Here is a 26,719-nt window from a genome sequence, read left to right as displayed (position 1 = left end):
CTTTGCCGCTGAGACCTTCTTTCTATATAATTAATCCCTAATAGTATAGAGATTACTTGAAAAAATTCAGTAATGTACACAGAACATTATGTCTTTCTGATTTTAGCAGACCTATATTAATTTGCTCTTCTTCCTTATTTCTTGTTCTCCTACTTCCTTGCTAAAATTAATTTCCTTAATTTATGACAAAAGAAGCAAAAGACACATCAAATACCTCTAATTCTTTCTCAAGGGACAGCAATACAATACAACTCTTCTTTTACTTTCAGTACTCAGAATCAACCATTCCTCTCTGTGTTCTGAGAGGAGATTCACAGTTTCATGAGATATTTTGAGTAGTTAATTATACCATGCACCCCAGATTAGCTGACAGTTGCAATTGCTGACTGTAGTTTGACAGAAGAATAGTAGCACTTCTGGATGCCTCTGCTTGACCTGCTGCTGATTTTTTAAGAGCTTTCATGAAAGCCAGCGTGTGGGTTCCATACCTATAACAGATGCAAACAGCTCTGGCGTGGAGCTCCCTGCAGCCATGAATGTGGCTCCAGCAACATCTTCACTCAAATGTAGTCTCTGGAAGAGAAATATTGGATATGTCAGCACTGTTCCTCATTTTACAGTGCGCAGTTATACAGCTGTAACAATAGAAGTTCTACATTTTTTGGCCACCGAGCTATTAAAGAACAAACAGTTCCCATGATACGTTGCCTCCTGGCAAATATACCTTGGGCAAATAAAATGCTTTTAAATGCTAAGTCAGTGGTCACATAATACTATCTACTTCTAAATAACTAATCAGATGATAGTGGCTTTGACGTTAGAGAGAAGCATCTCTTGCACACTCAAAAAGATTGTAAACTCCAATGGCTTTCAAGAATTCAATTTTGGAATTCTAAACACAATCATGCAAGAATTAAGGCCAATTCTTGGAGTCTCTAAAATTTTAAAACTGGTAACAGAAAAATATAACCTCTGATTGAAACTTACTAACAACAGTCCTATTTCTATCTTCACTTACAACAAAATTAGTCCAATTAGATGCAGACAAGCCCGTGCATGGCAGTTAGAGCTATTTTTATGACAGTGTCTCTTAAGCACTAATAGGATATAAGTGCCTTAGATTTCTAAGACCAGTAGAGATGTTTAGCTTCAAAAGTGGGCTGCGACTGTCTGAGGATATTTTCCTTCAACGATAAAGACAGCTTTTTTGAGACCACCTAGACTAATTGCTAGTATCTCATTTCTCTTCAAAGGACAGAAAAGTGATTAGTGACATAAAAGATCAGTACAGAAATAATGTATTTCTCAGGCAGTATGCAACATTTTAAGTTGATAAAAATGGCATGCTACAAAACATGACAAAACAGAAACACGTTTTCTTATTTTATCATGCGATCTATCACTAGTCATACTGCTGAAGGAGCTCAAATGTAAGTACACAATTTCAATTCTTCTTAGCTGTCTCAATGTTCAGAAGAACATGAGACAAAATACAAAGATTTTAAGAAAGAACAACAAATTAATTGGTACAACCCAACTAGTACAATTTAAAGCTGAAGACAGAAGATCTGAAAAGGGAAATAACAGATTCCTACTTAATACTTTGTTCATCTTGGTTGCCTCTGTTAATTCTTCCACCTGTCCCTCTACCAATAAGTAAAAGTACATAGCTCTACATAACATTAATAGGAATTGCAGATCTGTCTACGTATCCATAGGAAAACTGACATGTTTTTATATTAATTACATGCATTTTTCAGAAAATGGTCACTTCTATTAAAAAACTGAAGATGAGTTTTCCAATTTTGCCATCAAAATGGAAGAAAAATCTTGTTTTGTATTGTGTATGCACTTCGCAATAGTCCACCAAACACTTGACCAATATAAAATGTTCTTGTATAGGTTCTAACTCCTCCTGATTATCACTCTTAGTTAGAATTCTACATGTAATTTTTCAACATCTTCACGGCAATTATGTAAAGGAATTTGTTAATTTTTTTTTAATATAAAAATACATATTCTCATTCCATATCAAATCACAAGAGATACTTTTCATATACATTCTCCCTTTCTCCACTTGATCCTAGGCACCTGCCCCATGTTGATACAGTGGTGAACACTTAACAAAAATTGTACAGCCAACACATTAATTTGTAAATGCATGATTTTTTTTTTCCACAAATGAATCTTAAAACTAGAGTACAGTAACAAACCCAAATCATCCATATTTCACATCCATCCTACATACATGCTTCAGATACTCAAGAGTGGATTTTGCTAACTGACCTCCCGAAATTTTTCATTTTTGCTCCTTGAATGAGCCCATGGGGACCAATGGGCTAAGATTACAGTGTAGATTTTTCACGGAATGCCTTAATACTCTGAATAGGACTGCAGCCAAAAAATTAACAGGAAGGAACTCCAAACAATGAGGGCACAAAATGTTCACTGCAGTGTATAAATACATTTTCAAAAGAGGAATAAAGTTCTTTAACATACCTCACAAATTTTCTCTAAGGATGGAACAAAGAAGTCATCACATACTATAGCCAAAGCATAGAACATATACAGAGCCTGTAAGAAAATAAATTCAAGAAATACTTCAGATATTTCCTCTGTATAAAAAGAAGAAAAAGGAAATACTACATTAATTCAGACAGGTAAGAATACACAGCTTCATTTTCTACCCCATTTTAAACAAAAACACCTCTGCTGATCAATGAATGGCATAAAAGTAGATTCTTATACCTAGGGTTAGGACAGTAATGGTTGCCAAATCCTAGAATATAAAAAGTATGACTGAATGAAAAGGGTGTAAAAAAAAAATTTCACAGACAGGAAAGTAACAGGCAGGACTTTAACAAGTTACATGGTCCTCATTTATATTTTCAATCGATTACTGGATGAAGTAATTGAAAAGAAAGCAACACTGTGCAAATTAGCAACATAAAATAATCATACCTAGAAATAAGAGGACCCTGACCACGGCTCATTGCAACACACCTCTCAGTAATGATTCTGATTTCATGCATATTTGCAATGCTCCCTCTATATTATGTGACCTTATGTTTCCTGCAAGTAGGCCTAATTCTGCTGTTCTCCATCAAAAACGTCTCCTTTGTTACATTATTTTTCCTGAGCTGAGAATGGAAAACTGGAGCCTGTAGGTCTTATTTGTTTTGCTTTTTCTACAATAAAATATAAATCTTAATGTGTTTTTTTTATATATATATTTCATCATGGTTTTTTGTTTGTTTGTTTTAATTACAATTGCATCTTTTGCATAGAGGCACAATAAAAAACAAAGAGACTCAAGAATCTTCCACATCATAGATTATGTCATCAACAAAGGAACTCCAAACCCTGTTTACAGTCCCTCTAAGCTTCACGGAGCCTAGATTTTATCTGCAAGAGGATGAATATACAGGCACTGTAAATTTAGACCTGTATAATATTCTTAAATAAATGCTACTTTCTGAGCATTTGTACCCACACAGGGATATCTAAAATATGAAATCAAAGTATTAAAAATATGTCGATAAATACAGAGGCCTGTTTGTTAAGGGTTAATGATCAGTAACTAACATGATCAATATCTTACAAAAGAAATAAAAGAAAAAGAAAAATTAAGCACAGTAGAAGAAAACTTACAGCAATGATGTGAAGGAGAACCCCTCCTTGCTGCCGTTCTTTATTTGTGAATATATCCTCAGGAAATTCATGAATGGCTGAAACAGAAGTATACATATTTTATATATTTTACAGGACCTACAAACAGAATATTGAAGAATAAGGATATACCTGTAGAAAAATATGACCAAACGTGAGCGTATCTTCCCACTTAGTACATTACAACCTGCCAAATCAGAATCTCTTTTCTGCTCTGTAGAAAAAAACAGAGAACTGAAACTATTATAGGTGTCACTATTTACCATCATACTAGTCACCTAAACTAACCTCTAGAGTACCAAACATGACATACTATTAATGCCTTATTTTCAGAATTAACTCTCCTGAATGCTCTCTAAGTATACCTCAAAGTGGTCAGCACAGGCACTAAAAACATCATTCTGAAATAATAGTCTTTAAGTGTGACTTGCTCCGAAATATTCTGCAGTGACTGTAACAATCCATCAAGTTCTTAACTACAAATTTTTATACAACTCTGCAAATCAAACAACAAATTGTTCACAAAGAATAAAGTGATTCCAAGAATTTTCCCATGAAGACTAATATCAATATCTAGCAAAAGAAGAGATGAAACAGAAACAATATGTGGACCATAGGAATGTGCGAAGTCATGAGTTCTGGGATTAATTTTGTGTGGCATTGAGGTTGTATAGTTCAACTGAAGAATTTATGTTAAACACAGAGGCAAGAGGGTGAAAAAGGGACTGAGTTACCCGCAGTCACCAAACACACTTGAAATTCTTAGCTGTAGTGAGAGGACACTCTAGTTTCAGACTAGAATTACTTTTCAATTCTGAAGTGTTTGAGTTTTTTATAAGTACAAAAACACCCTGTTTGTAGTAGATATATTCACATGCTTCATGTGTTTAGCTTCATAAAGATTTGAACCCTGTTTGTATGCAATGGTAGAGATTTCATAGCTTGTTTTTTCACTTGCTGTCCACTACAACACATTAACTTGGAATAAATATTTTGGCAATAGGTTGTTTTTAAAACCTTATATACATAAATCTTACCTTCCTTCCAAAAGTCCAATTTACCATTTTGTGAAATCTCCCTAAATTCTTCAACCTACTATTTGAAAATCACTACAGTTTGCCTAACAGTGCTAACAATAAGTAAAACACTTAAAAATTCAACAACAATGACTTACTGCAATTCCTTTACTGATTTCAGTAGGCCTTTCATTAAGACCTGCTCTCACTAAGACCTATTGTATTCCAACAGGAACCAGAATTAGCACTTCATATGTTGAACGTAGCTTTTCCAAGATAAAGATACTTCTTTTCTTTTAAATCTTAGAAAACAAAAATCGTTCAAATTTATTGTAAATTTTCTTTAGATACTTCTGATACTTCTAATCGTAGGTAAATGTTGTATTTCTGGTCCTCCTTCTGTAACCACAAGGAAAAATGAAAGTAACCACTGAACAAGCAGAATGCCATTCAAGAGTATACAGAGTACCTCTGCACCTAAAGATCATCAGCACACCAGCACTTTTCAGGATTTGTTTCAAGAGAGTGGACCCAGGTTGCTGCATAACTGCACATCACAGCCTGTGAGCTGCACGCGAGTGGATCTGTGGCCTTACAAAACAGAATTGCTGTATAAATACAAGTCATACCACGAGTAAAAGGCATTGCCTATCAATCCAAACAAGCTAAAGTACTTGTAAAATAAAAAAAAAAAATGCCACTTTCCTTTCTGTACAGCTTTTCATTGCTTACCTGCAAACAAGGAAAATGACAGCAGAAATATAACATTAAGTGGGAGAAAACTGGTTGCACTGTAGTCTTGAGGTATTGTATTTACAGTGAACATCAGAAAAACCCATAAGTTGCTGGTCAAGATGCAGCAATCTGCAGTGACTTTATCTACAGATGAGTATTTTAAGATACTGGAAGAACCTTATATAAATTTAACAGTCAAGTGGGCTTCCTGTAGTAATCTATTACTATTGTATATCATATACTACTATATATATATATATGTATATACTTAGAGTAGTGTATGTATATACTTAGAGTAGTGTATACTGTACTGTTATTAGTTTGTATACAATTTAGTAAAATTCAGTAATAGCATTCCCTCCATGTGGCAATTATGGAGGAACATCCTTTTGGAGCAATATTGGAAAGTCAAAAATATAAGAACTAATCAGCCTCACTTGCTGCCAAATGCAAAATTTCTCAGAGGAGTTATTTGCTACCATATGAAATGCAGAGTAGGAAAAATTAATCAGCACCCAAAGCATATGTTTTAAATAAAACTTCGGCTATTAAAAATTAATATTAATTAAAATTATTAATAACTAAAAAAACATTAAGGAGCCCTCTTCTTCAGGAGAAAAGAGTGTTACAGCTTCTGACTGTATATAAGCTATACATGCTTCTCTACGATATGGTCCTTTTACTACTTTTCTGAAAGAGTCGTCAAGCACTGGAATGGGCTGCCCAGGGAGATGGTGGAGTCACTGACCCTGGAGGTATTCAAGGAATGTTTGGACGTTGTGCTGAGGGACATGGTTTAGTTGGTACTATTGGTTATAGGTGGATGGTTGGACTGGATGATCATGTAGGTCTTCTCCAACCTTGGTGATTCTGTCCTTCCTGCAATACTGGCTAAAATACCATGACCAACATGGGAGCATACAAACCATGTATTTAAACAACTACGTTCTTTATTACACTCTCCATTTGTCCTTCATCTCCTCCATTCGAAACAGGGCTGCAGAAGTACAAGTATTCCAGCAATGGCCCAGGACTGCAGAGATAATAGCCCTGGTCTGAGTCTCCAGTAATGCTGAAGTAGAACTACAGTATGGGGTGCATCCTTCCACAAAATGGGAAAGTTTGTAAAGGTTTGTACCCACCATGACAAGTACAGTGCAAGAAACATCATTTCTCCTACTGCCACCCAGAGGGAATATTCCCTGTTGCATGATTTGGCAAAACTAATGTGTCATCAGGGGAGCTATTACCCAGCCGGCAATTTCTTTCCCTTGGCTGTAGAATGTTTTACAGCATAACACTAACAGTGGTTGAACCAATATAAACCAAAATCTCAAGAAACAGTAATAAAAAACAGTAACAGTATCTTGCTAGTGCAACTTCACTTATGCAAAGTTGATACTAAATAGGAAATCAGAAGACCAGAAGATGTCAAAGAAAAGAAGAGGGAAATGAGCCAAGACTTCCGAAGGAAAGAAGCCAAGGAAAAGCAAAGCAGCTTCATTACAAACCAACATGGTTCATATGTAGAGTAAGATGATGTTGTACTTCTAATAAATAGCTGCTTGAACTAAACACCTCCTCATTTCAGAGAAGTACTTTCATATGAATAAGCACAAAGGCAGCTTCTCTCTAATGTAGCACTTCTTTCTAAACAGAACTCATATCATGCAGTTCTTCTAATACATACCACAGAATCTTTAGTAGTCAGGGAAATTAAACAAGTTTCTGGATTCTGCTAAATAAGATTTCATCCTTAATGAAATGGCTATCTGCCAGCGATATCCAAGGTAAAGTCTGCAGCTTTTTAGCTTATTTGCTTTTTTCATGGTTTTACTATCCAGATAATCTAAATTTTGAATAATCATCGTCTATAAAGTCTGTATTTTTCCTTATTTACTCACTGTATTGTGTTTTCAAGATTTTAAACACAGATCTGTTTTTCTTATCCACAGCTCTGGTAATCCGGTTGATCACGAAAAGACTGTCTGGACTCAGATTCCTCAGGCCTGGGTATCTTCATCACTTAAGCAAAGGGCAGTGGTATTGTCTCATCTGTACAAGCTAACAAAGAGGATATGTCATTACTGTGTTTCTGCTCTGCCCACACCCTATAGTATGGTGGGTACAGGCAGGAAAGCACTGCTCTACCTCAGCAGAGATATTTTCTCATTTACGGGAGACGTGGCGATCTGGCAGCCTGAGTGGGAGCTACATCTCCTCAGTTTTCACTGAAAAGAGACAGAACAGATGGGAAGAGGAGCTGAAATGAAGAGCAGTACATCTAACAGGGCTAACTTTTGCCAAAAAAGGAGAAGAACATACACCAATCCTCTTTAAATCATCTAGAAATACAGAAATATTTATCCTGCTGGTACTGTTGCAAACTCATGACTCCTGCAGCTTAACCTATCAAGCACAGGGGGAAGGGAGGGCACAAGAAGGCCAAGTCTATACTGAAATTGTGATTGTTCTGCAGCTTGCTCCCCCTCTCCAAAAATGACATGAGCAGGGACACAAGGAAAGCTTCTCTAACCACGAATTTGAGGTGGTGACACTGCCACCTTTTACCCCAAATGTTGAAAATATTAAAAACATCTTGATTATAATATGGCAGGAAGGATGACTCACTTTTGATAGAAAGCTCTGGCTGAGCTGCCTGTGGCTAAGGAGCTAACACAAGTATGCAAATAGCATGCCCCAGAACAGCACATCACAAAAGCCACAGAGCTTAAGATGTCTGCCTGGCTCTGGAACGAAGACCTGATCTGCAGCAGACAGGGGTAACCCAGGCATGCCAGTGACACTGGCCCGTGCTTAGGCTGTTACCAGATTACTTCTGGGTTCCAACAGAGCATTGTTCCCATATGCCCTGTCCATACCATGTGAGGCTGTCTGCCAATGAAGTTAAATTTCAAAATCTCCTAAGCCTGACAGAACATCTCAATGACCACGTGGATCTGAGGTTTTATAACCTGCCTTGACACGTGATCTCTTCACCTTATCAGCTCTTGATTTACTCACACAGGCAACAAACAAGCTGACTCTTAATATCTGCTAAACGTTCAAGCATGTTACACTTCTTTAATTTCTCCTCATAGGAAGAAAGGAGCTGTAGCTGTTTGAAAATACACTATCAAGTGGCTCCCCTCTGCCTTTGCAATGAAGGTGATCAGGCAAATAACACACAAATCTTTTCTTTGTTAAAGTTCTTGGGGAATATTTTCTGCTAATCTATAGCAGTTCACATTGAATGGAATTTTTTGCAATACTGAGTTCAAGAAATGTTTGGACAATGCTCTCAGAAACGTAATTTGCTTTTTGGGTGGTCTCATGTGGAGTAGGTCCTAGTGATCCTTGTGCAGTTCCTCCAACTTGGGATTTGATTGTAATTCTGAAATGCCTGCACATCGTTCCTCCTCTGCCCTGGGTAGACATGTCAGGATACATTACATATACAAGCTGTGATATCTACTCCTAGCTTTCTGTGTGTGCCCACCATTGGACTCACCCAGGGCACATGTATAAGGAGAGTAAGGACAGGCAAAAGGCAGAATCAATACTTCCACGCTATCTCCCTCCATAAGCATACTCATAAGTCAGATAGAATATTTCTATTTAGTACCATTTGTTTAAGTACTGCAAGCAGCTTTAGTCAACTCTGCACTTAGTGTGTTTATATTTATGTGCAATTTCCTTTTTACATTGCAGAGCCTCATCTTCCTCAGGCTGGGTGTTACATTCAACTACGTGTATTTGTACCTCAGTTATGGAACACCAACTTTCACTGTGTGCAGAAATGAGCTTCTTTGGATGCCTCTCTTGAAAATGGATGCATTGTTACTAGGCATCAGCAGTAAAATGTCAACAGTCTGTGCACCAGAAGTTGAAATCGCAAGTCTCCTTGGTACTGTAACTTGCACTAATTCATAATTCCACACCAACATAATCCATTTGAAGATTTGAGTGAAAGCCAGGAAATCACCACTCCTACCATCCCCACACAATGCAGAGTCCCCGTGTCAGCTGAGTTGCTCTGAATTGGATAAGTATGCCTTAGAATCACCCTTGCTTTCAAAACATTTGTGGTTTTAGCCAACTGTGTTCTTCAAAATCAACACACAGGGACGATTTTTACTGAAAGCAGGTCATCGCTCTGAATCAATGGAAGAAACTCTTCCCATATTCTCTTTTCCACTGTCAAGATGTCAAGAGAGTCATCCCCTTGTTCCATTTCACATATTAGCTCAGATGATAGAGCAGTCACAATCTCAGAAATGACTGTGGTGAGCTCACAATAGTCCAATAAGCATGTCAGTCCTGATAAATGTCATAATCCACTCATCTGATTTTTTTTTTTATAACATACTTTCAGTTTTCTGACAGCAACTGTGCAATTTAGAAAGGTGCAGTGTCACTTTTGTTCATAGAAATGTACTGACTTCTTTTATTTAAGCATTTCGTTGTTAGCAGTTGAAACCTGAAGATCATATCATGCTGAAATTAGTGCACATATATACAAAATATCATACAAAAGTCTTCCTTTTTAACAAGGCATTTCCTTTTCCCAAACAAGGCACATTAAATTTTAATAGTTATCAGGAAATCACGTGTGCACTAAAACCACATTTTTACAGAAATACAGACAGTCTAAATTCATTAAAAATATCGCACAGAAATCAAACCCTTTCCAACTGCATGTGCTGACATGCCATTAGCTCTGAAGTGTCAGTGGAGAAAAAAAAAGCACACTCAGCAAGTCCTTTCATACATGAAAACTGTTAAATTTAAAATCTTACAATGCCAAAAAAAAAAAAAAGCAAACACACACACACCCACAAAAAAACAATGCATAAAAAAAACAGCAAATAAACAACCTGCCACCACAGTTCAGTGGTAAACCTGGGTGCCATCCAGAAAAAATAAGACTTACTAAGCTTTAAGCTCCCATTCCTATTAGACAGCTGTTTCTAGTTCTCTGTAGCAGGATGGCATGTGGATTTTCCCTCAAATACTCAGCTCAGATTCTGTAGAATAATAATCTAGGCACCAGTATCAAGCAAACCCAGAATAGACAATTCAAAGAAATGCACTCATGTGCTTGAAAAATTCTGCAGGAAATTCCTTTAAAGATAACTCTTTAGTAATCTGTTTTCACAGGTTATACTACCACTGAGCAAAGTACAACAAAAGTACATGAAATACCACCCAACTTTTTTGAGAGCCATTTGTGCATAATCAGTGTAATGCTGCGTGAAGCCAAAGATCAAACTTTCTATTTCCAGGCAAAGTACCATATGGCAGGAGGCACAATAAGAATCCTCCTCCGTAGTCCTCACCTTACATGCAGTAGAAATTATGAGCAAATTATATCTCTGTGGTATAGTAATTCAATTTGCATTGCCCAACTAAAAGAAGGCTGCCAAATGTGATTAACTGTGCAATGATAAGTAGCAGCTCATGGAGCAAATAACTGACTCAACTCTAAACTATTAAATCCATTTAATATACGTATTGCAAGAGGATGGTGCATTGATGAAATATCCTTCAAAGCTCTCCCTTCACCAGTGTGAAAACTATGAAAATTTCTACACAGGATTGGATTAGCTACAATCAAAAGTATCATTAATACCTTATTAAACCCTGGACTTGTATTTAATTTATTTTCTCTTTTATTAAAAAAGTGAATCATTTGCACTCATTAAGGCAATGTCAAAGGATCAGACAAAATACATTAACAATAATCTGCCAACAAAAAGAAAATCACAGAGGAGTCAGCGATGACACATGAGAGCAGGGATGACACGTGGATGCACAAGTACAGTAACACAGTGGTGCATCGGCACATCAGAGTGCATCAATACACGCATACTGGGCTTCGTGTTAATGCTTTTAAAGTCTACAAGCTTTGGTACTGTCTTTTTTATTTTTTCTCCTAGCTTCCAGCAATGTGCTCTTTAGAAGCTACTTTTAAAGAGTTAGAGAACATTTGCCTCATAATTAGTTTTCATTTCTTTCTGGGAGCAGCTAGTTATCTCACATTATTTTCTGCTATGGGTAGCATTACCTTCTTGCCTTCATGTAGCTGTATCTCATCCCTATTCCTGCAAAGACACAGGTCCACAAGAGACAGCCAGAATATTCCTGAACACATCTGCTATGATCCATGATTTCAGTGCAGCTATCAAATCGTGATGTCCACTCCAATCAATTAATAATGAGGACAAGAATTTTCAAATCAGTTCTGACAAGAGGTGAAGTTACCTATACCTAGTTTTGGTGTATTCTCAGAACACGTTAGAATTGAGTTCTGTGTAGCTTAATACTCACACATGTCTCAATTCTACAGCTTAGTTGCGCCTATGTGAAATAAGCAGTTAGTCTTAGGAACCAATCACAGAATTTCTCAAGTCAGTGAATATCAACTGTGATTATAGTATTGGTTTTACAAAGCACGCAGGTATTCTTCAAAACCTCTCCCAAGGACGCCAGTTACCATTCACCTCTTTCCCATCCCTTTTATTGCACATACCAGGATACTGATGCCAATTTCATCTTTTCTTCTCTTTTTTTACTTACTGTCTTATGCTGCCCCAGCTTTGTCAACAGTACACTGTTGAGTCAAAGATGCCAACGCAGTTCAAACAGTACCAGCACTGATGCTGTTTCATTGGCCATGTCAGTTGTCAGCTTGGGGGCAATAATTCGGTTAATCCTCCATTCAGGACTGAATAATCATTGTGGTATAACGTAGAAAGGTTTAAATGGTACTAATTAGTGTTTGTTCTGTTAATCAACTACAAATTTCTGCCACTATTAAAAACTACTATTCTCTACTCAGTATTTTCCTCTGTTTTTTTTTTTGTTGTTTTGAACATCATACATTCTAAATCCCCTCTCCCATGCACCTTTCCCCTCATTTTTTGTTTCTTAAAAGTTGATGGTTTCTATGGCCAACAGATTCTCAGATTCTTTCTTCATCTGAGGTGAAAGCCATCTGCCTATGCAGAGTTTTTGACTGCACTTACCTGCATCCTTTTTAAATCCAGATAAAAAGTGACTTTCCTAGCAAGATCAATGTCTTATTTAGGGTGGAGGAAAAAAAAAAGTTTTTGGAAAAGAGATAATGATTGAATTAACTGTCTATGCCATGATTCACATATGAAAGGGTAGCTACAAAAGGTGTGACAATTTTTTTTTACAGGCAAACTTGCAGCTGGAAACAAGAAGGAGGATCAAACATGACTTGTGTTCTAGTGAAACCTAATCTGCTCACCTCTGTGCAAGAGTCAGAAGTCTGCTACCAAGGAGAGCCTGTGATGTCTGCAGTGTCAATGACATCTACATGGGGACTTCAATAAAAATCTGTTAGTAAGTTGAATAAAGAAAATGATAGACTGGCTTCAATACCAAATGCCTCTGAAAGTCAACTAGGCAAGTTACGGCACCTACCAAAAACATTATCAAAGTTGTAACAATTTAAAGATTTATCTGCAACCCCGGTTGAAATGCAGCTACATTTGGCACAAAAGAATGAAGATTTTACAAAACATGGGCTATAACTCTCTAGTTTTGCTACCGAATATAAACTATGCTTTAATGAGAAGTTTGGCAGTCAGAGCAGACCACCAACTTCTGCCCTGTTCCCAAAACAACTCTTTCAGCAGGCATGCAAGGAACAAGCAAGAAAGAAATAGTCCTTGACAGATTTCTCTACGTAGAAGAATTTCATAGCTGGAAGAATCTCATTTTTGTGCTGCTTTAATGTGCAAGTAAGAAAATCAGTTAAGTGGATATGGAACAAAGTTGAAGTCTCCTTTCTCTTTTAACATCTGATGAGCTCCATCTGGATGTCACCCATTTTAACCCTAAGATGTATCATTGTTACATTGATGCCACATAACAATGAGTCAAAACTGCCCTTCAAAGTTAAAAACAAAAGCTTGCTAACAGTGATAGATTTAATATGAAGACGACTATATTTATGAATGTATATAGATGGAGTACAAGGAAATAAGTTTTCCTTAGAAAATACCACTGATTCTGAACATTTTGGCTTGCAAATCCATTATAAAAATATTTCTCTATACAATCAAGCTCTACTTTCTTGTCCTCTTCAGTGAATGGAATAATGTGCTCCTAGCTTTTTATACTTGCTGAAGAGAGACCTCAAATAACACTATGTATTATGTTATACATCTATGATATGAGGAGAATTCCTGTCTGGTACGCCAGTAGAAGTGACAACCACACTGAAGCTGCAAAATGACAGGCAAAATTCATCTCAGTCAAGGTCAGATCACAGATAAAATCTGACCTGCTGATAGCTAAAAAAGTTACAGGTTACTTGATAAGTGAATAGATTATGTAGAGAAAACACTGAAAAGGAAGAAATTAGCAGCCCCAAGAGGTCTTTTGCCGGAGTTTCCCTTTAGAACAGAAGTGCACTTTAAACGAAACCGCACTTTTGTGCCTGCCTTCAGCACAGTTAATGAACAAAAACAAGTTTCTGAATCCCCCCTACTTCAGCAAAAGCTGCAGTATGGCTTATTTAAAAGTAGCTGTATTGGCACACATCATTGTTTCTCACTAAATGCACGGAAATCAAATACAATATTTAATATATGAATGTTTTTATTCTTTTTCTGATACCCAATCCAGCTAGGAATTTTAACCATCTGGGAAAACTGTGCTACTCTCCAAGCCAAAATGGCACAAAAGCTATAGATGATGTCCTCTATCAAGCGAAGATTGAGTTCGATAAACTGTTTTTTTCTAGAAAATACATTTTTTTATGGATATGGAAGGAAAATGATAGAAGGCAGTGGTAAAAAGTACTGCTCAAACATTTAGTTTACCTTCTTGCAAATTCAGAATTGTTTCCAACCGTGCATTTACATGTGCTTTCTCTCTTTGAGAAGGAACAAGTAGAATAAAAATACACAGTACTAAGTCAGAGAAAATCCCTCTGAGCTGATCTCTCTTCAGCCAGAATTCTCAAAAATGCACAGCAGCAGCAAGCCAAGATTTTCAAGCAGCTGTTGGTGCTCCAAGCTGAGATTAGCTAATAAATTCTTTGAATTTTGCTAAATTGTTTTTAAAAAAATCCAAAATAGCCACAGTGTTAGAAAACTCAGGGTTTATACAGAAGTCAGATTTTGGAGTCAAGTATTTAATATTTTTTTCCCATATATCTTCAATGCTTTGAAAATCTCATTTTCATATGAACAAACGGAAGCACAACAGTTTTTCCCTGTGAGCCATGCTTCTCATTAATTTGTTGTAAATCAATTTTTTTTTTTTTTTTTTTTTTTTTTTTTTTTTTTTTTTTTTTTTACTTTTCTTGAAGCCAGGCCCTGGAATTAGTCAGTTATGTAAGAATCTCAGCTTTCATTTAAAACAAAAAATGTGCTTCTAATCTTTTTTTTTTTTTGGGGGGGGGGGGAAGGCCCAAACCCAAAAATGTGGAAAAAAAAAAAAATTAAATGCCATAGAAGTTTCACCTTTAAGCAAACATCAAATTTGCAGAGTTTGCAAGGTACAATGTATATTGTAAATGTACCTGACTTGTAAAAAATTAAGAACTGGTATAATTTTCTTGCTTAATGATGGATTATGCCTTTTACAATCCTTAACTTGAGGCGCGGTAGTGCTTTGACTCAAGCTGGCAACCTGTCAGGAAGCACTAGTTACAGCACACATTAGCACATCTTCTCATCCACTAACACAATCACTCCGTAGTCATTCAATCATTGTGTGAAGCCCTTGAGATGTTTTCCAGAGCAGTTGCTTGTATCTATGTTAAACTAATCCACGTCAGATTGTTCAAATTAACTCAGTAGTAAAGAACAAGATGCATGATTTTCCCAACTGCGTGGTTTAGTTAATACCAAAGTTGGAAATGATACAAGATTGATTTCCAGCAGTTGTTTTATCCACTAGACAAACCTCTTCCTGTTCTTACTGTGAAGAAGTAAGACATTACTTACATTTTGGTTTAATACAAGAGTGGCAGATGACCAAGTAATAACTTGATTCTTTCAGTTAATTTTTTTCCCCCTAAGTTTTAACAGTTGGGAGATTTAAAAAATGTGTCTGCAGTAGAATCAACAGCTTCAGTAGTTCAGTGAAAAACATGATCGTACGGATTTTTTGTTCTGTCAACATGGGGATTTTAACATATCTGAACTGGGTAGACATAACAAATTCCATTTAAACTAATTTCAGTTCAAACCCTTCTCTTGAATTCTCATTTCTTAACCATATTTTTGCTGAGGGGCTAATACTGAAAACAAGAAGTATTCCCCACAGAACTTAATGGAGCCTTACCGATTTACATCAATTCAAGATTCAGGTCCACAATTTTTTCCTTAATTAGAAAGGTTCAAAAGCATAAACAATGCAAACACTCAAAATGCGTAATATGTTGTCTTAACTATGAGTTTAGAACTAGATAAAATAATCCTGAATTTAGAAAAAACATAGGGAAGGTATACTTCAGCAAAGACAGAAACAATTTTTTTTTTTTTATGGTGAAAGGGGGGAGGGCATTTCTTAACAAGGCATAAATTAGCAACAAAGATTCCACACAGGCCAGGAGTTCTGTGACTCTGCAAATTCATCAGCCCAAATTCATATCATCAGTTATAGAAGATAATATATAATACCAGACCCACTTCAAAGAGACTCTTGTATTTGGAGTCAAGCACTGATTTAAATACTCAGATGAAGCACATGTGATGATCTTATCTTAAAAAGGACAAAAAAAAAAATTATCTTTGAAGATTATTTAACTTGAAGACAACTCAAGCTATTATTAAACAGAAAAAACCACTCTAGTAGTAAACTACAGAACTATTTTCACTGAAGAATCACAAAGAACTATCAGTGGTAGCCAAAATAAAACCACACATATTGGGTAATGTATGTTAACAATAGAGCCACTGTATATGATGGATGGCACTGGTGGCCTTTTCTACTGGATTCACACCAGGAAGGTTAACATTAGTCCAGTTCATGAAAACAGCACAGACAAAATAAAGACAAAAGATAAGCACACAGGCTCAGCTTAGTGCAAGTGCTATTGAGACATCTATGTCAGACTAGGTTCTTTATTCTGGTTTGTAATCTTGGCATTGTGGTCACTATGCTCCACATAGCTGTATGGTGAACTAGAAATAATCCCCCAGTAGACATACTCTGAATTACTTAGGTAGTCTCTTAAAATTTTATGCCAAAAGAGCAGGCACACCTAGAATCCCTGTAGAAAGCAATCTGAATATAAATCCTTAAGGAATCAATAATAATGTCCAAATGCTAGAGAGCTCCAGTCATCTAGGGTCACTACATCAAGTGGGAGGAAATTTGTTTGAAAACCAAAGGCTGGAGCTGCTTCCGATGAAAGGATGGCACTGCTGTGCCAGCAGGCTGAGGAGGTAGTAGTGGCAGCTGGAAGAAGATGGGGAGGAGATGGTAATTATCTACAGTTAACATTTAAGGAAGGAACAGCATATTCATGAATAACTGACACAGTCACAAGATAAGCTGAATATTTTCCTGCCAATAATTGCAGTCACATAAAACATGACCACCTTAGTCAAGGAACAGATTATTACAGGAAGGAACTATTTGGAGAAAATCTGACAAAGCCATTTTTTATGCATTTGGTTTAAACAACAGCTGCACTTCTAGGAAGCCTTTAAGTGCTACCATGCTGACATCTCAGAGACATTAAAGTGAGATCACAGGCCTGTGTGTGTTAAAAATAAAGTAATAGCCTAAATTTGCAAGCACTTATAATTCAAATCAAATTAGGTACAGCTGTGAATCAGTGTACACAAAAGTCATCCTATGAAGTAGAAGGTTACCCTCACAGCATTCTTAAAATAATTACTACGTATATGGTATTTGTATGCATATAATAATACAATTAAATATAAGAGCTGATGTTATAAAACAAACAAAAAAATCATTAATAACACTACATAAGGAAGAAGGACCTAGGCGAGTAATCTGTTTCAATAAAAAAATAGCACGTAATAGGGAAGAAATCAGATTTTTAATGAAGACAAAAAAAAGCTAATAGAGGACTGAAATGAGTACAGAACATACAGAAAGAAGTACAGAAAATAAGGAGTGTGAAATTACACAAAACATTCACAGTAGGGAATAACTACTGAGAGGCAAAATGATGCACTATTTTGACTAAACTTACAGGGATGTGATAATGAGGCATGAGGACATCCAGGAAGAAATGCCTGAAGATTTAAGATCTGAGAAGGGAAAAATGTCAATAACAGGCATGGATTTGGAAACTACCATCAGACAAGTTATGACTGAACCCATCAGAGCAGAGCTGAAGATGTTATAAAGAAGAGAAGGCAGCAGAAGGAAGAAACATGCATTACACCAAAAAAAAAAAAATGGCAACCATGGACACAATATGAGCAAAGTGAAGGAAATCCCAACAGAGCCTAACACCAAGGAAGACAAGACCAGGGAGGAAAAAATAGAGGTAGAGACTGTAGCATGAGAGGAAGTATAGATCACAGATGGTCCCAGTGACCTGTCTAAAGAGTTAGATGTAAACAAATGACAGTTGGCTCACATAATTCATTAGATGTGAGCCATAGATGTTCAGAATGTTTTAACCAAAATGGTCCAAATATAATTCCCATCAAAGAATCCACAAATATAAGTATCACATAAAGAGCTTTCAGTCAAGAACAACTTGCAGATAAGGCGTAGTGTAGGTGATCTGCAAGACTTCAATAATTTGCAACATAGACTTCCAAAGGTCAGTAAAATAAACCCAGAGATATTTACTTAATCCAGATAATTTTCATAGTAGCTTTCCCCTTTAAAAAATAAAAATAGAAAAATCACTGCACATTTTAGCCCAATTCAACATCATTTTTCTTTAGATTTAAGAATCTTTTCTATGCCAAAATTTAACTTACTCTTTGGCTGACATTTTAACAGCATAATTAATAAACTATAACAGTTTGACTACTATTCTATTTTCAACTCTGGCAACACTCTGATACGTGACCTCGAATAAACCACTTCAGATCATCTGCTTCCCCCCTCACTATTCTGTCTCTTCAGATGATTGGGTGACTGAGATACAAAGAAATTTTACAACTAAAGATTCATTAAATAATAGTATCTACATAAAGCAGCAAGCTTAACTTTTATTTATTTATGATGATGTAGTCAGAAAGAAAAAAAAAAACTACTTTCCTTGTTACCAGACAAACACGCCAGTAAGAATAAAGAATTTCAAGACATCTGATATGTAGGAGGTCTGAATCATTTAGATATTTGTTAGTTGCACTTGATATTACTTCAATCTGTAAAAGCTTAGGTAACAATATCAAACAGACATGAGTTAGCTGTGTTTTTCTCCTTCTGATATACGTGTCTATATTTACACTTATGTGTGCATATTATATTTGTAATTCTGCTGGAAATGTTTCAGACTTCAGTGATAATAAACAAAACGGTCTCCAAATTTTGCCCATTTCTTAAGTAGAAATTCAGCAATGAAATTAAATACACCGCAATGTGAATACATGCAAAACAGCCATTGTGCCTTTGGAGGAAATACTGGACAAGGCTTCATTTCATATTTTGAAGTGCTGAATCCCACAAACTCTGACACTGTATTTGATGCAGTTAGCATCTGCCTTTCCACTAGCGAAAAGAATGACTGAACTGCTGCAGTAGAAACAGTACGGCTTGTTTGCAGGTGGAGTTGAAGCAAGCTCTGACTACACTGAATAATGGAGCTGAATGACTGGGAGTGTCCTCTTCTACTTTGACTTCCCTGACTTGCGTGCTCACAGGTAAGATATGTCAGGTCAGGTGCAAAACACCTATGTTACCATATACAAGTAAACCCCTACTCACTCAATCCACTTTCCTCTACCACTCAACTATATAAACTGTGCTCCTCTCCCAAAAAGGAGAAAATAGAAAAAGAAGAATTTGATCAACTGAGATCACATTGAATCCAATGTAAAACTGCAGGCCCACATTAGCTTTTACTGCAAGCAATATACTGAGTTACTGAAGACATCAGAAGACATTGCTGCACTAAACAGCAGAATAACTGTATCAAAGTAAGAAAGGAGGAACTTCAAATAGTAATGTTAAAGTTCTAACTATTAGAAATTTTGCAATTATGCTTACAAAGAAACAGCCCAAAATCCAGCTATAATACTGGTTCAAATAAATGTTCATTAGGGATGTGTGGCAAGTATTTAGATAAAGAGTTCTGACATGTGGTTCTGCTATATATAAGCCTTTGTTCCAGCTCAGTCCCAGCAGAATAAATCCAAATAACCCCCCAGAATTTCTTCCAGCCCTATGTTTCTCTGTCTGGAGGTGTGGAAGTTCCATCTGGCAATTTATTCAAGTGTAGGTCCCCCAAACCAAGCCTGAGTATCAAGATCATATATGCTTACTTTTGAGTAATTAACCAACCTGATCATTTCCTGCCCCTTCTCCATCTCTCAACTTCACATTTCATTCCTGCTAACCATGCTTATATCAACATTCCACTTCCTGCACCAAACGTGCTCTTTTAAGTTCCCCTTTTACTCCATGGCCTTCCTGTCTCAGGTCCACTACCTGCAGGACCTTCCTGAGTCTCAGTCACGTTGTTACATTTTATTTCCAGCCCTAATCTAGGGATCTATCTTAAAGCATGATTAAGCACGCTCTCTCAAACAGGGATTAACATAAACACACATGATACTAAGGTAAGGTCTTGGGCAGTACTTCCCACAATAAATAAGTTTCTAGGTATCCCTTTTGTAATCTTAGAAATTTACAGATCCTCAGAGATAAGGAAAATACAAGAGTGAACAATGTTCCAGGTTCCTTTCTAATACTGAACTAGAATAAATTTTAAATTGGTTAAAAAGCATAGCTGGAACAAAATAATAAAGACTTTGCTGGGTTTTGATTTGAGGGTTTTTGTGTTAAGGGACTTCTGGCCACAGCAAAGCCAAACAACATTTTCCTACGTATTCTTCCCAGCCTTTTCAATATACAGTTCTCCCTTGTATTACAATATAGCTCTCTAAATAATAAGTAATTCCTCCTCCTCTTTCCATTCACATCTTTTAAAAGGTCACAAAACCAGTTATTTTAAGGCACAACAGGTTACAACAGGAACTGAGATGAACAGCCTCTACTCCATACAATAAAAGCAATTTAAAAAGCAATTTAAAAAGAAGCCAGAAGTATTGGTCTTGCTCTAACAAAAGGTCAGTGGAAAAGAGAATACTTAGTAGTAAAAGAATGAAAATACATCAAGACTCTACTTTGAATGTTTTCAAGCAAAATAATCCAACTTAAACATTTCTAACATGTCAATTACCTGAGTTTCCAACTGCAAATGTTATATAAAACAGAAGAATTGTCTGTAGCTGAAAAGCAGCCATATTGACAGCCTAAGAGATCAGCATCTAGCTCTACGTAAAAAATCAGAAGCTTTAAATATTTGGTTTGATCCATTTCTTACATACACACACACACACAAAAAAAAATATTGGAGAAAAGAAGAATGAAGTATACAAATAATGAGAAGTGATAAAGAATAAAAAAATGAAAAAAAAATAAAAGAGAAAAAAAAGAAAAATTAAATAAATAGAGTCTTGAGAAACTTTGCTAGTCACAAAGGATGTGATTAATAATACTAGGCTGTATCTGATGCATTCTTTTCTAAGATCTCTGTGTTTTCTATCTGATGCAAGGCCAAAGGTAGATCTGCTGGTACATTCTTTAACATTATCTCTAGAAGATGAGAATAACAGTAATATAAATAATACCTATTAATTGCTGATAAATGTCAAATTTGAAACATTCAAACCAAATATACTGTATGAAAAACGAGGTAGCCAAACTGCATGTTAACGAAGCTATTCTTTTACAAATCTATGCTTAACTGTGCTTCCAGAACCATTTCTAATATATGACCTAGGCTCCAGATGAGTCCATTAATGCTTCTACTATTTCCTCTTGAGAGAATCCTGAATAAAAAATGAAGCACTAATATGCTGTTTATCCTCCCAAGAAAGCAATAGCTCGCTAGGAATAAGAATTGCTTATGCATAACAGCACCACCTGGTGTGACTTGCCATTGATATAAGTTATAAACCTACTAGCTCACCTAATTTACCTGTCAACCAGTGCAGAATTCATCACTACAACATACCTTCAATGCTTTTCATTTTATAGTTGATTTAAAACTGTTTGAATCAACATAATTCATACCAATCAGATTTTGGAACAAGATTTGATGCAGAAGTGGCACATAAAATTTGAGTTATGAGATGGATACGCATGACTTCCTAGGACATAATGACTATCAAGCAAATAAACATGCTGCTATCTTCCCAGACATTTACTTTTATTATGTATTTGAAGCAGAAAACTTGAAAATCTCCATGTGAAAACATAAGGTGGACTAGCAAAGATCAAGATACAGTGCAGCATGACTCCTAAAATCCCACGTGAAGCCTTTATCTGCAGATGAAACTGATTTAGCTTACATTACAGAAACCACACAGCACACTTTTTTTTTTTTAACCTAGAATCATATCCTGAGTTATAAGGGACCCACAAGGATCACGGCATCCAACTCCTGACTCTCCATAGGACTTTTCAAAAATCAAACTAACTTTCTGAGAGCATTGTCCAAACATTTCCCAAATTCAACAACAGCACAAAATCCAACAGAATGTGGAACTGGTGTAGATGAGCAGAAAATCTAGCCCAGAAGTTTTCACTCCACCAGGCTAGACCCTTGTCCTGGCAGACATACACAAAAAACCCACACTGGTGAATTCAGCTTCATCAATTCTTTTTAACACTGCTCATGCTTATTTTTTGTCCCATGCTATTGGAAGGGTGTTTCATCTCTGGCTAGGTAGAAAACAAACCAGCATCTGTCTAGTCATAGAAAACTACTGAAATTTAGAACAGAGAATTTTTATTTAATCCTGCCAGATCCTGGTGTCTATACATTCATCAAGACCATATCCATAGTAATCCTCTGTCCTCCATTCTACAAACAGAAGATCATTCTTTAAAACCAATCATAGTATAACTTTCATGAGAAAGGTGAGGCACACCTCACCATACACTGATTTATTTATGCATGTGTGCAAAAGAAAAGGTGAAACTAATACTGAAGGATGGATGCAGTTCTTTTCCAAAACACTCAATAGTAATATTATTTGCATTCTTGCTAAGTCATTGCCACAAGCTTGGATAAAGACAAAGCAACTTGCAGGTGGGCTTTTATTTACAATCACAGCTTGCTAAGTTTCTAATTGCCACTAAAATTCTGCCAGACACTTTTGGCAATTTTAAATAAGCGTTGTGGGTTTTTTTTTTTTTTTTTAATTGCAATGCCATTACAAAAAAGAATCTATAAAGCCACATCACCTTCATAAGTCTGCATGCAAAACGCCTGTGCACACAAACCACCTTTTGTCCAGTAAGATACCTGGCTCAAAACAGACTATTAATGTTATCATTCAAGCTGAAACAGCCTAAAGGAAGCAGTAAATTCCCTTTCTTCTGAGTTTAATTTTGAAGAGCTATTACCCAAAAGGCACCACCTGTCAGGTTCTTCAGAAATACAGAGAAGTATGTTTCAATGGAGAAAAAAAAAAAAAAAAAAGCATGACTGTTAGTCACAAACATACACAATGCTCAACTGGTGAGTGAAAATTCATTTTGCTGTTTCATTATCCCCTTCACTTTTCATTTTATGCATACGTCATTAAAGTTTCCCTCAGGACCAGTATGTGCCTATTTTTTTTTCTTTGAGGTTGAAAGTATGCATTATCAGAACATCATCAGCTGCTTGCAATTAAGTAAAAGAACACCAGATAATTTTGAAATCCTTTTCAAAGAAACAACTCTCCCCGCAAAAAAATTAAGTGAGCAAAATACCTGTAACCTCTTGTCAGTATCCCAAGAAACTAATTAGGTCTAAGCTTTTGATTAAGTAAGCTGACAAGCACCTTTCGCCTCTTTTGTAAGATTCAATTTGCCTTGGAAATTTCTCATTTCTCTTTTGGTGTGTCACATGTGATTCATCCAAATACAAAGCAAAAAATAGAGAAAAAAATATCGGGTACTTTTAGACTTGTGCTAATTAATAATGTATATTATTATTCCAGTCATATTATAAACTATCTAAATACCAGTTTATCAAACATACCTTCCAAGTTATGGCAAAATAAAATCAAGGATGATCTTGTATAAAGCTGTACAAACTGACAGAAAAGTGGTCTAAATGATGATCCCCATTCTACTTAGTTATCATCTGAATCTAAATATGTGCAAAAATGGATTTAGAAAACTCTGACTTTCCGTGGAAATGCTAAACACAAGAATCCAGCTAGCTGCAGTGGAATGGTTTTCATGTAAGCTGGCCCATATGAAATACCCTGGTGACTCTTAGCATGGAAAGATCTCGGAAAAAATGCCTTGCAGTTTATCCACTATTTTTGATGTTAGGAGAAAACTTATCTTGTTATTAGAACCCCATTCTTAATTTGTGGGCAGATATTCTAGCTGCATTAGCTAGGTATCAGTAATATAAAACAGTTCATACTGCTGCGAATCCATATTGTGAATAATAAAGAAAGCAGCTGAACTGAAAGAGCTGCTATGCATACGCAGGTGCATATCTCAGGCTGGTGCAATAATAGTACATATTAAAAGATCTTATTTTTAATAAAAGGTCAAATTTTGCCATCAAACACATACATATGAATAACTTCAATAAGGAAAATAAAGCCAAAGGCTGTATTATATATTGTAAATAGACTTGTCTACATGCAGAAGAACATTTCAAAAATGAGAATTTCAGCATCAAGAGAAAAAAAAAAGGTATCTGAATTAGCATTTATTCACATTATTACTAATATACATACAAATAAAAAAGACACATATGCACCAGGTAACTGTTGTGTTTATAGATTTCAACTGTTTTCCGTATCTGAAAATAGCAGTAGTGAAGTTGCATGCATTAACAGTATCAGAGCCAGGAGTAGCACAGGAGAAACGTACAAAGGGAATGATAGAAAGAATAACTTTTAAAGATAACAGGCAAATGGTTGCACTCAGCAACTCAACATTAGTATTTATGCTAGGGATAAACAGAAAGTGAAGAGAAGACTGAGGGAATGGAGAAAAAGAAGAACCACAGATATGCAAAGGACTAGGCCTTTCCAAATAGACCTTTTCAAACACATTTGGTAGAGTGTATACGCAAACACACTCCTTGTTGTTACCTAACAATAACATTAAAAAAGAAAATGTGCTCAGCTTCAAATCACATGAGATGAACCTTTAGGCTATGTCTGTCCTGAGATTTCACCAAAGCTGACAGTGCGACTTAACAAAAGTAACAAAAGTTGCCAATGTGTCTGAACAAGAAACAGCTCAGGAGGCATTTTCCCGAGTCTTGCTATTGACAAATTTAAAGACGCCTTTCTTATGGTCCCTGACTTCCCTCACCACATTTAATTCCAAGTGGGCCTTAGCCTTCCTTGTCACATCCCTGCATGCCTTGACAATGTTCCTATATTATTCCCAAGTGGCCAGACACTTCCATCACATTCCATGAAGAACATTTGTATTTGTTCTTCCATTTGAGTTTTTTCATATGCTCTTTGCTCATCCATGCAACTCTCCTGACACTTTGCTGGATTTCTCCAGGATGCACAAATCTTGAGCTTGGAAGCAGTGCTTGAATGTCAACCAACTCTCTTGGGCCCCCTTACCTTCCAGTGCCTTACCTACCCAATGGGATGCCTCCAAGTAGGTGCTCAGAGAAGTCAAAGCTGGCTCTCCTAAGTCCAGGGCTGCAATCCTTCTTATTGCCTTGTTTTTTCCATGTAAGGTCCTGAACTCCGCTATATTATGGTCACTGCATCCAAGGCTGCTCCCAACCTTCATATTCCCAATTAGTCGTTCCTTGCTTCTAAGGATAATGTCCAAAAACACATCTCTCCTCATTGGTTTCTCCAACAATGTACTTTCAGTGACAAAAAAAAGTAGCTTAAATAAAATAGGTGCTTTTTTGAATTAGGCCCTAAAACAATCCTGTTGAGCAGAGAAGGCCAATATCTAGAATCAAAAGACAATTTCATACTAGACTACTCCCAGAACAACATAATTTTAAGGTCATCTTCTAAATAGCAACAATGGACTCAAATCAATTGCACTCCTACCTGTTACATCACCTAGAAACTTTTTGTTGCTTGGTATTCACCGCTTCAGCATGTCGTCATGGAGAATAGTATTTTTCCTCTTGTGGTTTTTTTTTTTTTTTTTCCTTACAGAATCAAAATACTCCCTTTATTCTGCACAGGGCTGAATAATATTAAGTTGAGAACAAGTTTCAGCTAGATCCTTTAACACTGTAATACAGGACATCTAGTAACCTGCAACAGTAACAAACAGCGGATGTTACCTTGCCTAGTTCGCAACTAAGTACAGTAGGTTTGTTGTTTCAAGAGACGTTTGGAAATGGGTTTGTTAGTTCACAATTACAATGCTTTTTAGATCAAAACGTACTCTGCAATTTCTTCTCTTTTAGCAGACGACTCAGTTTTCCAACAAACAGTTATTTAATACTTTTGCTTAGTAGAAAAATAAATGAGAAAATACCAGTGGAAGCTCCACAACAAACATAAGGTGTGAACTCTTTCAACAGTTATATTTACTTTTGATTAGACCCAAATGTTTATCATCTGCCCATTTTGCATCACATATGCTTTGGGTAGTTGTAATTATTTTAAATACAGTAAGAATTTAAGAGATGTGTTAAAATGTTACACTTACAAAAATATATTCTAGCAAAAAAATTGCTTCTGGTTTTGTCCAGAGGAAAGTTTTGAAGACACTTAAAGAAAAAAAAGAAAAAAGTTGAGGGAAAAACTAATTCCTCCTTCTGTATTCAAACCAGCCATGAAGCACAAGAAACTTTTTTCTGAATTGCTTAAGATGCAGGAAACATAAAAGGCAAGCTTTAAATTTGGGCAGAAAAACAGATCTAGTCTAAGAGCTTTCAAATTAGATGGAGATGACTCAGTTATTTAAACCCAAATCTGGAAACACACTTAGGTTGTATGATACCAAACATCAGCATACCAACGTGTAAAGTACCAGCTCAAGAAATGGGAACAAGTAATGTAATGGTATGCCAAAGGATACTAGTGAAATAACCACCCCTCTTCCTTGAGTTCTATAGTCCACCTCTATTC

General features: G+C 36.2%; 1 protein-coding gene across 3 annotated transcripts in view; it reads right to left on the bottom strand.

The window, feature by feature from the left end:
* The window catches only part of SLC24A4 (solute carrier family 24 member 4), an 84,095-nt gene that overhangs the window by 35,419 nt on the left and 21,957 nt on the right, over positions 1–26,719 (bottom strand). For 2 of the 3 annotated variants that reach the window (XM_085225519.1, XM_085225520.1), the window contains exons 3-5: positions 3,652–3,728; positions 2,500–2,574; positions 489–573 (exon numbers count right to left, since the gene is read on the bottom strand). In XM_085225519.1, the coding sequence (XP_085081645.1) occupies positions 489–573; positions 2,500–2,574; positions 3,652–3,728 (237 nt within the window). Of the gene's footprint in view, positions 1–488; positions 574–2,499; positions 2,575–3,651; positions 3,729–3,801; positions 4,153–26,719 lie in introns of those variants that run through there. The other variant, XM_031553654.2, reaches the window with a different exon arrangement.

Source organism: Meleagris gallopavo, chromosome 5 (assembly GCF_905368555.1).
Source record: "Meleagris gallopavo chromosome 5, MGAL_WU_HG_1.1, whole genome shotgun sequence".
Taxonomy (NCBI): domain Eukaryota; kingdom Metazoa; phylum Chordata; class Aves; order Galliformes; family Phasianidae; genus Meleagris; species Meleagris gallopavo.
This window is presented reverse-complemented; position numbering and strand designations above follow the sequence as displayed.